This window comes from Sinocyclocheilus rhinocerous, unplaced genomic scaffold (genome assembly GCF_001515625.1).
Source record: "Sinocyclocheilus rhinocerous isolate Xijiao unplaced genomic scaffold, SAMN03320098_v1.1 scaffold1864, whole genome shotgun sequence".
In the NCBI taxonomy this organism is placed as follows: Eukaryota; Metazoa; Chordata; class Actinopteri; order Cypriniformes; family Cyprinidae; genus Sinocyclocheilus; species Sinocyclocheilus rhinocerous.
Genome location: NW_015639085.1, coordinates 457,817 through 471,239, shown reverse-complemented (window position 1 = coordinate 471,239; position 13,423 = coordinate 457,817). Strand labels below are relative to the sequence as shown.

General features: G+C 38.0%; 1 protein-coding gene across 1 annotated transcript in view; it reads right to left on the bottom strand.

Annotated features, from left to right (window-relative positions):
- Nucleotides 1-13,423, bottom strand: part of LOC107750996 (protein tyrosine phosphatase receptor type G) — a 286,241-nt gene that overhangs the window by 114,152 nt on the left and 158,666 nt on the right. The window contains exons 3-4 of the mRNA XM_016566564.1: nt 4,025-4,207; nt 1,760-1,908 (exon numbers count right to left, since the gene is read on the bottom strand). Coding sequence (XP_016422050.1) covers nt 1,760-1,908; nt 4,025-4,207 — 332 coding nt within the window. The remainder of the gene's footprint in view (nt 1-1,759; nt 1,909-4,024; nt 4,208-13,423) is intronic.

Genomic DNA, 13,423 nt, shown 5'->3' with positions numbered 1-13,423 from the left:
GAAAAAGCCGCTAAAAGGGTCTGAAAGTTGCTAAATCTAGTGCTAAAGTCGCGCTCGTGTGTGTGAGACGCGGGAGCTGATGGCAGGGGGCGGTGGATATTTGTGGCGGTCAGTGTGGATATTGTGGATGAGTTCTTCTGCGTCACCACATTCTATTAGTTCTATAGCTTCAGTTTAGGAACTTTCACGCTTAGTAACACATACAGCTGTTCCCTCACCACAGTGCAACAGTGAAAAGGGACCCCTTTCAAACAGTGTCGCGTTCCGAACGTTGTTTAAGCGACATACACCGGTATTGCAGTATTTTAAAAATTCATATCATAACAAAAATAAACAGTGGTATTCGGTATGAACCGGTGTCCAGGGTCACATTTGTACAGCGATAACATCATCACACCAAGCCACATCAAACTGCCAATACGGGGGACACTAATGCAGGCCAATGAACACATATTTTACTCTCTAGATTAGGTTGGCCGGGAGGGTGGCAATAAAACTACGTCCACCAAACCAAACAATATTCATCGCACTTAAGGTTAAAAACCAGGCCAAACTCTGATCACTTGCATATTTGAGGCTGGTCTCGAGTGTGCATGAGAGGTGCCAGGCGGCCATAATGATAAATCAGAATTGCAAAGAAAGACACAAACAGACAGTGATCAGACCCAAGAGAGAGCTCGTCTCCATAATGTCCTGTTCAATCAATACAGGAACGCCCTTTACACGCTTCTATAAGAGACAGCCAGTCGTTCCTTCTCTCCTCAAAGATTCTTCCTGCCTTCCCTCTATGTAAACACTACCAAAGTCCAGATAAAGCTCATTTTATTAATTACTTCTGAGAGCTGTGGCGTGATGCTCATTTTTTCCTTTTGCTATTAATTAAATAAAAAAAAACACACTAAAAAAGCAGTACATTAATTTAAACACACCTCTTCTATGACGAACATGTTTTTGCATTTATGAATTAAAATTCATTTTGAGGGCATGCTATTGTAATGAAGATAAAAAGCTTCATTAAAAGAATGAAATTAAATAACCTTTTATTATTATTATTATTATTATTATTAATTTTTTTATTTTTTTTTTACATATTTTAAATATTAGAAATATTTCATTTTTTTATATTAAATATATGAACAAAGCTTCTTCACTGCTTAATAATATTTGAAAAACATTTGTCATGTGATGCGACCAATATGGAGAAACAGGAAACCATGTCTATGACTATGACATGTCAAGATCAATACAATAATTGTCTTAAAATATCAGATAATTTAACCCTTTTATGACAAAGATGGTAAAATACCATGTCGTGTGATTCAAAATATCTTTTACCTTGAAAAATATATTTATCTATTAACATACAGTATATTTGACATATATTTACTGTGCATTTAAGACGTGCATGTACTCAAGGTATAAGGAAAAGATGTTTTTACTTTTTGTTGGTTATGCCACATGGTGTTTTAGAACCATGAAATTAGATTCTTTTTAAACTACTGTAGACTCTCTTATACATTTTATTGTAGACAACTCCAAAGGCAACATACCCTCGAAGCACCACAAATCTTGGGCCATTTGAAATGTATAGTGTTGTTAAAACATTGCTTCAATGTTCTTGAGACAAAGTCCCAAGTAAGAGTGTAATTGCAAAGTAGCATAGCCCGCAAAATAAAGCAAGTAGGCCAGAATTGGGAGTTTGCAGAGCTGGGTTGTTTAGATAGGAACAGACATTGGAGAGAGATTAGTTGGGGTTTACCTCCACAGGGAATCTCCTGCCATTGATGCTGTGCTCGGAGCCGTCGGAACCATTGCTCTGGCCCCAGTGGAACTCCACCTTCTCGGCTTTGAAGCGGCCTGGTAGCCCAGCTCCTCTCACAAAATAATCGTCCTTCAAGAAGATCGCCACTGTGAGGTGCAGAGAAAAAGGAAGGAGGGTTAAATAGGGAGAAACCGTGAGATAAAGACCACTTTCTTGGCATGCACATTAACCAAATGCCTTCCAAGGACCAATGCATTATGACTGAAAATAAAGGAAAATGACTGGAGGACACTTCATTTCAGTATTTATGATTATTCATTTAGCTTCCTCAGGGACATAGGCTGAATATTACACGTACTTTCTTTCTGCTGTTGCTGTTGTCCTCAGAAGGCCAGGTCTCAAATGAAGCAGTAATTTGGCTGAGAGAAGACATTTCCCCCTCACACCGTTTCAAATTGCTTTTTTTGATTCCTTTTGTTATTCCATAAAACCCGAGCCATAAAAAAAGAGGCAACCCATAGTGAAAGCTCTTCCATCCAAGAGCATTTAGATTCACAAATTGGTCTTTCGCACCAGGACCGGACTTTAATTAATGAGTGCGACCTTAAATAGCACAGCCTTTGTTGGACAGATTTCCTTTTCTGATTGAATTTCAGAGTGATTTTTTTTTAACTTGCCGCTTGCCACAAGAGATTTGTGTCCTATTTAAAAGAACAGCTCCTCTGAAACCTCGCTTGTAATCTTACCGAAACAGGCTAGTGTCCAACCGCTGAGATATTGAAGCAATCAACTGGTGGCAGTCTGAATCTGTCACCACAGCAACGTGAAGTGACTCGGAGGTGCCAGGGGCAAAAGTAAGACGGCAGGACACACTTTCGCACAAAAGCACACTCTCAAGCCTGGGAAAAAACAATGACGCTCTCTGTACTTCTCTTGACTCCTCTTTAAGTTGTTTGGTCTTTTGTTGATTTCTTTGACGTAATCCGACATGAGAGGGAGCATTGGTTTCATGAGTTATTCCAGCTCTGAGCTTCATGAGCTTTAACAAACAGGCAGGAATTAGACGGCTAAGCCAGCAGGACTTTGGAACGGCAACATGTGAAAACTAGGCCTCGCCTTCCAGCAAATCCTTGATCAATGCAAATGTTTCTTCAAGGTTCCAAGATCTCATGCATTTCTTAAGTTTAATTTGGCGGGGGTCTGTGAGAAGCTTGTGCACTGGGCAGTCCAACAACACACTCGCTCGCTCACTCGAAAAAACACCTCTATGTTTGGAAGAGCATTGTACACTGGTGTACACTATATTCTACAAAGTATCTAGTGAGAAAGTACGCTAGTATTCCAACTTCCTTCTTTTTCAAACTATTTCCTTTTCCGGACATCTCTAATGAGTGTTTCGCTCAAGGTGAGAAGGTCAAGGGTCACTTGACGTTGTAGTCATCTATAGAGAAAATTATTTAAAACATTGATTGAGTCATGCATTATTCAGAGGTGCCAGGTCTGTAGGTTTATTGTGCCGCCCTGTTCCAGGTGATTATTTCGCTGATAAAACACTCATGTGTCAGTTATAAATAGCAGAGCAGCTCTCCATTATTCATGGGACAACAGCGGGACATTTGTCTTCCTCTGCACGGATTATGTTAAGGAGGGAAACGCTGGGCAATTCGTGTGTGTGTTTACTTCCTCAATATGCTCTGCTGAAGTACGGCTTAATGGTGCAAGACTGTAGCATGAAAACTGAATTTGGGTGTGAAAAGTTCAGGTGGGGGGAGATTACACCATAAAAGTTTGATAGAGCTTGAAAGTATGACAGCTGAACACTTCCACTCAATGTAACCTATAATTTGTAGTGGTCAAAGGCATGATGCTGCCACTGGCATGCATTACTGTCACATTGAGCACTGGTGGTCACATGGGACAGGTTCGAATCCTGCCTGTAACAAATCCTGAATCCATTTCCTCTCCCTTCCAAAAATGTTCAGTCACCCTTTACAGTCTCTAATAAAAACTTTCTAAAAAATGTATAAAAAATATTTTAAAAAATCATAAAATTAGAAATAGGCACTTAAATACTTGTCTTTAAACAATGCTATTACATGGCTTTAGAGGATTTTTGGCTAATTGTATGGCCCAATTTAAACCCCATTCACTTTTATGTAACAGCCAGGACATTCTGATATATGTCCTTATGTTTGATGACATGATGGATCGATGTACTTTTTTTTTATGTTGAACTATCCCCAAAAGACAGTGTGTATTTACCGGTTTTGCCTGTATTCTTCATTGATGTCTTGTTGGATGACTCTGCATCAAACCCGTCCAGCGTGAGTTCCTGGTACTCCATCGAGACCTTAGTGTCTTGGTCGGCTATATTGACCGGTGATTGGTTTCTCTCCTGACACTCAGGAAAAGCTGCCGCCCACCCTGTATCTGGTCCGTACGTCCCTGCAGAAGAGAAAGACAGCAAATCAATGGATCATCACACTGCAAACAGAAGCTGAACCTCTCCCAGACTCACTTTATTCTTCATAAATGCCAGTCAAAACACGCTAGAGCCATCCTGAGACGACCACCTATCTGTCTGTCTCACGAAAACGGAAAAGCTTCATAAAAGTAGTCACACTTTAATCCAAGACCTTTGAAACACCCAGACTGTAGCAGACATAATTTTTATGTATTTTTAATTCTACTGAGAAGTTTACAAGCACTCAATAGAGACAAATATGGAAACAGTTTATAGAAGTAGAAGTGGCATCGCAAGATTCTTTTCACTGGAGACCCAATACAATTCTGCTGTGGCCCAGTAAATTTTTGCTAATAAATCTGTAATTTTTTTTCTTCACAACATCAGATGGAACCTCAGATTTCTATAAAGATTTGATTAATTAGATCAATTTGTTCCCTTGTTTTAGTCAAATCATGGTCAGACTGTATTAATTCATTCCGGTATCGTTGGCACATTTTAATAATTTGTTGCCTTGTTTTAATTTCTCTAAAATTTGACCACATTCTGCCAATTCATTTCCTCATTTTAGTTTTGTTAAATCATAGACAATGGAACGATTTAGTTAAATGTGGCCACGATTCAACTAAAATAAAGGAACAGATTAATAAGTCATGAGAACAAATGGTTACACTTTATTTCGGTAGTCCACTTTAGACATTCTATTAACTATAAGTAACTTTGTAACTACATGTCAACTACATGTCAACTAATTCTCAGAGTAGACTGTTAGGGTAGGTTTAGGGTTAGTACAATGTTGACAAAGAAAAGTGTTAGAAGATATTAAGCAGACAGTCTACTAATACTCTACTAACTGCTAGTTGACATGTAGTTGCAAAGTTACTTACTGTTAATAGAATGTCTAAAGTGTACTATCAAAATAAAGTGTTACTGAACAAATTCTTAATTCATGGCCTCTATGTCTTTTTTTTGGCTCCAAGAAACTGGACTGTTACATGATCTAGCCCAGCATTACATGTTAACTTTAAGGTACAGATGCTGCACAACAGTAATCAAAAATTAAAAAACTGTTGCTTCCAAATTCACCAGAGTTGAACACTTTAAAGGCAACGCTACTAACTAACTATTTTTTTTTTTTGTATTTTATGCAACAATTAGCATTACAGCATATTACAGTTTGAAAGCAGCTTTCCCAACACTGTGTGGAACTATCAGTGATCAATGTCACACAGTAGAGACCCTTGTCATCGTATATACAATAAAACTTAAGTAAGCACAGGCAATTTTACTTGAGCAGACAAAATGAGACAAGCAAACAAGACAAGGATATTTTAAGAGTCCATTAAACTCTCTAGTACGGTTAGAAGCACCACTTTGGCTTTGCTCACAGTTAAAGCCTGCCAAATCATAAATGCACCTTTCAGAGCAATAACCACATCCTGATGAGACTCTATATTGCCAGAGTGCGAGTGTGTGAGTGTTTCTTCTCTCTCAGACTTGGTGAGAGGTGAGCAGCGGTCCACAAACAGCTAAACAGAAGGTCCATCCCTAATTGAAAGCAATCCTGGCCTTAAAGATGAATTTGTTGACAATTACCCCAGGCCTGCAAGCATCCGGAGCGATCCGAAATGCGTATTTCATCAAATTAGGATTCATCCTCCTCAGCCTCTGCCCTCACTGCGGCCTTGGGGCATATTGATTGGACAGGTCTGGGTTTCATATGGAGCAGCAGAGTGCTATAGATCCGGGCAGCACTGCTGGCTAATGAAAGAGAGCGAGGACTTGCGTGTGAAGAGATTACTCACTCCTTAATGCAGCCCTAACAGGGTTAGAAAAACTGCACACGCAAACTTAATCCCAACCACACCTCAGGATACGCATCTCAGATGAGAAAAACAAAGGTCCGAGTACATAACCCTGCCTCTGAGCAGAAAAACAGAGATCAGTACTATTTCTTTTTTATTTGTTTTGCTGGGTTTATGGGTTTATTTGTTCCGTTACATCCATTTTTCATTTGTTTACCCATTAAGCTCTGTCCAGTAAACATTAGCATGTTTATGATATTGTATTAGCCTATCTGTTTTAGTCTCAAAATGTACTTTGTGTAAATACATGAAGCAAGTATGCAAATTCAACTAATATCCTGTTACTTTTTGACATGTCAGAATGCATTTTGTAAGTACTTGCTGCATTCGTAGCATCGCCACAAGGGGTGCTATGGACCTTAGTCAGGGTAGAAGCCAATTTTAGTTCAATAAATCTGTACAGTCAGTTCAATGTGATATAAGGCTGTATAATTTTGTGTCAATCAATCAACCAACAATACATCGAAAAGCCATTTTTCTAAAAAAACATCCCAGTGAACCATAAAATCTAAAAACTTGACTGAAAACTGAAAACGTGTACTTATCCTCACATCCTCATTTTTATTTGCATCAGATTAAATATACAGTAGCGTATGAGGTCCACAGCAAGCAATAGCATAAATGGTCTTCTACTGTCAGCTGTCACTTTCACGACAACTATTGCCAAGACAGCACATCAGTTGCTGAGCAAGTAAGTGAAATCGTCAATATAGTTACATACTAGAATAACAACAAATCTGGTTTAATGGAACAGACATTTGAAGATAACTTTATCACCCCCTGGAGTATTGGAGTTACATTACAAGCACAAGACTGTATGATAAATACAACAGGATGACATTTTGCACTGCCATGGCCAATCATTCACATTAGTTTGTTTCTTTATGTTGCAAGTAGTTTGTCCAATTGTCTATCAACTTAACCAGCAATCAATTTAAGCCCCCCTCCCTTCCTCTCCTCTAGTAAAAACACACTTCGGTGGCTGGTACAGTACAGGGAATGCTATTCGCTTGAGGGGAAAGGGAAGGGAAGGGAAGGTTCAACCCACTCCAACATTAAATGGTTGTGAGAGATCTCAGCCTCCCACTGTTTTGATTTACCCTTCATTCCCCCCTCCAGACAGAAAGGGAGGGAGCAACGACCAGGTGTCAAATCAACATTTCATTCACCTCTGACCTCTCTCTCAGCTCGATCGATACTACCTCTGTTCACGGTTTCCTTCTTTTTTTTTAACTTTGTTGAGAGAGAGAAAGAGAGTGAGAGAAGCTGATGGATCTCCTAAAACGAGATTACATTTTGGGGCAAAAGACATTAGCTTTGCTATGAGAACACACAACCACACTAACCATTGATTCTCTCAATTTTTAAAGGCATAGTTAAATAGTTAAAGTCTTTCATCATTTACTCAGCCTCAAGTCTTTTAAAACCTGTTTGTCTGCCTTCCTTCTTTGTAACACGAAATTTTGCTAAAATGGCCCAGCTAAAGTAAAAGTGAAAGGAAGCAGCTTGGACATTCTGCTAAATATCTTCTAAAAATGTTTTCTAACATAATTACATTATTTTAATTAAGCTTTTTTCTTAAATATTACATTAGGACATTATTGGCCTTATATCCCGCCAAAATCATTTTACATTAAAAGATGAATTCAAGGCACACTATAAATGAATTGCATTTTTATTGTATTTTTGAATAAATTGATTATACTGTATATAAATGACCCTCATGTCATTGAGCCATAAACACATTCTGTATATTCTCTGAATAAAACACAAAGCATGAAAAAAAGACTTCTATAAAAACAAAGACAGCAAGAGAATGCAGACTGGTGAATTTCTTTCCCACTCCCTCGTCCCTTTTAGAACCCTTCTGAAACAAGACGTGCCACTCAAACAATTCATCTGACAAGTACAACCATGCCCTCATCAAAATGTGTGAAAGGAAGACAGCAAAAGCAAAAGCCCTTTTCCGCTAATGCTGCTGTTCTCATGCATATTTCACCATGAACTGTCTCCAAATCTCCAGAGAGTTGACGTGATTTAACAGAGAACTTGATTGTAAATATACCTGAACGCTGCGTTTGGCCCCCCAGAGATGTGCTTTTCACTCAATTAGCAACATTTCTCCACATAGCTGTGTAACGTACTGACCTCAAACCATTCGGACTGATGAAGAAAAAGTGAGCGCAACAGTGTAATTTATGTTGTGAACAAAAGTGCGAGAACGTTTTAAGAGCATTTATATTTTGTTTGCCCAATAGCAGCATTGTGACCTGATAAACAAACACACTATTCGGAAAGATGTGGCAGTTTGTAGGAAAGAGACAGAGAGAGACAAACAACGAAAAATAGAAAAAGATTTTGAAAAATTCTCCTGTGGCTTCTCTTAGGGTTTCTGACGTGTCTATGATATGTCACACTAAGCCTGTCTCTTGGCTGCAGGTGCATTAGTGATGGGTCATAAATGTAGAGACACATGTGTCTGTGGTGTTTCTGGATTTACCCAGCTTGAATCCATCAGACTGTGTGGCAACCAGTGGAGAGAAAGCGTTCTTTCCGCTCTTGGAGACATGGGGTAATGTCCTGAAAAGTCACCTTCTCCTTGTAATAACATGTCATACCCTTGTCATTATACAAATTTATAGTCCTCATTTGTCACAAAAACGCGCACACACACACACACACACACACACACACACACTTTATGTTTCTTGAGTTTATAGTCCTCATTTGTCACAAAAACGCGCACACACACACACACACACACACACACACACACACTTTATGTTTCTTGAGCACAAAATAAGCATATTATAAATGATTTCTTAATTGTCATATGACACTGAAAACTGGAGTAATGGTTGCCGAAAATTCAGCTTTGAAATAAATAAAAGATAAACATAAGAATATGAAAAAAAAAGAAACGGCAATAATATTGGTGATCATAAAAACCTTCTTTAAAAAAATATACAAAATCTTACTGCCTCAAATGTCTGAATGATTTTATGTATGTTTGTGTGTTTATTCTAAACCCTTATGTTTTTTAAATTATTAAATTTCAACATTAAATTTTAATATGAATATACAGTTATATGGATTTTTATAGTTTTGGAGAAAATAATTTAAAATGCATATCTTTTTATATTAATATTTAATTAATTAAAATGAACATTATATATATATATTGAAATATTAAATATTAAATAAAATATTAATATATTTGTTTGCAGTAGCTTCATACAATACAAAGGGAAGGCAACTTGAGGAATGCTAGAGCACTTTTATTGAACACAAATCACGGTTTCCATCAGGCTGTTTATCGTCCTCCATAATGCACTGGACCCTATTAAAGAGGTGCTTCCTCTGACACAACTTCTACTTTCTTTAATTAGATCAATGATTGGGCTTAATTACTCAAATAGGCTCTGTGGCATCAGCACCGAAGCGATCAAAGCTGAGAAAGAGAGAGACCTGCATAGAGAAACTGAATCGTAGGCCTGTCATCGTCTCCACAGGGGCCAGTATTACCATAATGTGCATTAGGAATGTGACAAATAAAAGCACTTTTGGGAAAACAAAGTAGGAAAATAATTATGAATCAAGTGGCGTAAACACAGCCGAGTGGCACTGACACTTTGGAAGTCTTTGATCCATGTGGGACGAATCCCAGCGTAAAATCTTAGAAAGAAGAAGAAAAAAAAAATTCTAAGTTTAAGTAACCACTCATGCTAACAGGCTAACAGCTAATGAGTGAAGAGTCTATACTGACACCTCTCTGAATGACTGGTTTGTGCATCCTTAACGCAATGAAAGCTAGTGAGAATCTACTCTAGAGAGTTCTGTTTGACTGCATAAATACAGCCAATCTTTCTCCCTCCAAAACCAGTCACCTTGGTAATGATGGACGCTTCGTGACGTTAGCGCTTGGCTGTTTGAAGTGCAGAGGTGGACAGGGTAAAAGTAGCTTGTCTGGCGGAGTGTTGCGCTGTGTTAATTAGATGTGGCGTGTGTTTATGTTTGTGTGTGTGTGAGTATGTGTGTCCAGGCAAGAAGAGAAGACTGGCTGTAAACCCAGTGGGACTCGAAGCCCATGAGCAAAAGCTGTCAAGAGCGACTGGAGATCCACACGCTGTCAAAGAACATTTCACGGCGACCCACAGTAGACTCAAGACGCACACACACATAAACAAAGAAAAATAGACACATTCTGAAAGAGTCAGATATATTTCCACACAGAGTTCTCATGAAAAGACAGATTTCACGCCTCTCATGCACCTCACACAAACTTTGTCGTCTTTGTGTCATCCACACCCCATTATAATTGTATTCTAGGTGCACAGGGGTGGCCATATTACATTCGAGACAATGTCTGCAGCCCAATTTGCATGCTATCCATCCTAAATTACACGAGAGATTGGAATTAGCATGTCCCAGATCATAGTACGTTGGAAATAGCATGCCAAAGCTACCCAGATGGTATGCTATTATTGGATTTTCTGAAGACTTGTTTAGATAATATTTCCCACAACCCCTTACGCAATGGAAGAGAAGGAGTGACAGTTTCTGCTGACTTTGCTGAAAAAAGGGTGAGGAGTGCAAAGCTAAAACTGCCATGGCAGTTTTAATAAAGCAATAAATATGTGTGTTACTTTGATTTTACCACAGTAAAATGGGTGTTCTAGTGTGCAATAAAGATAAATGCTAATAGACAGTTACATTTAATCATTAATTGTTATAAACAACAACCAACACTCATGAGAAAACGTAACTATTTTACAAGGTGGTGATTTCGTATAAATTTATAAAATTTTTAGGAAAAAAAAGAGTCCATGCCATAAACATACTGTTAACTGGGGCACAAGCAAATTGTATGAAAACATATAAATGAAATTATATTTTAATTATATTTTAATAAATAAAATGTATTACCCACTAATTCACCAAAACATAAATTAGTTACAAATTACCATGAGAGTGTGTTGCTTCTTCCAAAAAAACATAATTCATTAGTCTAACAGTAGGTTTTATTGTGCATAAGCAACACCGAAGCTTAGCAAGAATGTGTGCTAACAAATATACAATATGCTAGCCTATTACAATGGCTTCAACTCGGCTTATCCAATCACAAATCTTAGTCTCAACAGTTTTATTAATATGTTTGAACTTTGAAGCTTTAAGTGATTAATAAATGTAGCTGATGATGCTAAGATAATAAATGTAGCTAGATGCAGATGCTTAGCCTACATGTCAGTGCTAACAGTCAAGGGATAGGCTATGTGGTATAAAGATAGTATCTTAATACAGGTATAGTGTCTTATAACACACTTAAAATTACGTATTTATATAACCAGCAAAGTACACAATTTCAGTGGATGATGTAATGTCTCTGATTCTCCTGTTGATGTATTCTGTTTAGCTAGTTTACAAGAGTGACAATATGGTAAGACTTAAATTGTCATGAATGCTACATTTATGTAACAAAAAATGCTACATGCTCAACTTTGATTGAGTGGAAATGTGCTATGTCTTATAGCAGTAGTAGGATAAATGTTTTAATATATATGTAAGGGAAACAGGTCAGTTTAGCTTAAAGGAAATTATTTCTTTGTTTTATAGGGAATCTGAACAGAATCAGTGTTTATGGCTGGTCACTGAGTCAGCCAGCGATTCGTTGAACGAGCCGTATCACATCAACTCTGCAATAGATATTAATATCCAAAATATAGTGAAAACACTATTAATTAGCACAATAACAAGATCGGCAGTTTAAGACATTAACTTGTAAGCACAAAACAGAATATACTTCTCTTTTCAATATAAATAATACTTTATTGGATAAATAAGACATGTAAACTAATCTAACACAAACACAAACGCTCATACATTCATACAGTTGCAGAAAGAGAGAAAGTGAGGAAAGAATGAGTTTAAGAGAGTGAAAATGTGAAATCCCAAGTTTATAACAATATGTGCAATCGCTTAGACCTGAACAACCATCAATCATTTAGTTAACCCTTGCATTGAGTTCCTAACTGAGGCTAAAATTTATATTAAATGCACCAGTTCAGCTAGAATCTGGAGGTACTTGCATTGCTTGTTTAGGGGGTTCCCTTGTTGTCATCGTTGCAGAAAGGGGTTTCCCAAGGTTGTTGATTGGCTGGAAGTCCAGTTGTCGTTGGGTTGAAGTTTTGATGCAAGCACAGTGTGAGTTGGACTCGGAGACACTGCGCTGTGACAAAACTTAACTCAGAATGCGAAGCTCTCAATGGAAAGAAAAGAAACTGAAGTAAAGGAATAAAAATAACGAGACTAGATGGTTTTTCTTCTCATCGTGGATAAGTAGCAGCGGGCGTGCAGGCCGAAACACGCTGGAACGGCGCTCGAAGAACACAAAAAGTGATGGCAAAAAGCATGGCTAAGAGCCCTAATGCAAAAAGCAAAAGCTAAAAGCAATGACAAAAAGCATGGCTAAAATCCAAAGGAACAGCAAAAAGCGATGACTAAAAGCATAATTTGATGGTGTCCTGAGTTTTTAAACCGGGCTGTGGGACACATCCCAAATGGTGTCTTGACCAATTACACATTGTCTTAGCTCGGGGTGTTGCTATGTTTCTCCTCCCAATACATAAATCAACATGTTATCCTATCAGTCACATGGTCTGAATTTTCTCGCTCTTGCAGAGTATAATTTGGACATGATTTCTATAACAAGAATATAATACATTTTACAAAGTATTGATTGATAGAAACGTTTAAAGCATGAATTTTCAAACTCATACAAAACCAACATGAATATAAACCTATAAACTAGGGGTGTAACGATTCACTCGTTTTCTCGGTGCATCCATTACAAACCCTGACGATGCATATGCATCGATCTTGAAACATGGATTTTTGAATCGTGAATCGTCGATTTCGGACAGTAGTCGATTTAAAACACTAAGAATTGAATGTATCAAAATATATACACATTAAATTACTACACGCATGACTTAATGGAGACCTTGAACAGTGTTCGTGCCCTCGCATCTCACCTTCACGCGCTCCACTATTTACCGCCTGTGACTGTCACAGGATTGCGCTCTCGCTCTGTTCGTCTCACTGACACATTTTTGAGCAGCTGAAGTGTGATCTCTACTTAGTACTCGTGGCCAATAATGCTAAAGTGAAGTAGATTTGCTTTTCTGTAGTTTTTCAATGGCTCTCTGTTATGCCGACGACATTATCTGAGCAGTTGAAGGCTGCGCATTTATTGCATGGACGGAGCAAAAATTTAAGTGTTGAAAGCATACGCACAGTTCCATTGAATGATAAATGTGTTTTAACAATGTCGTT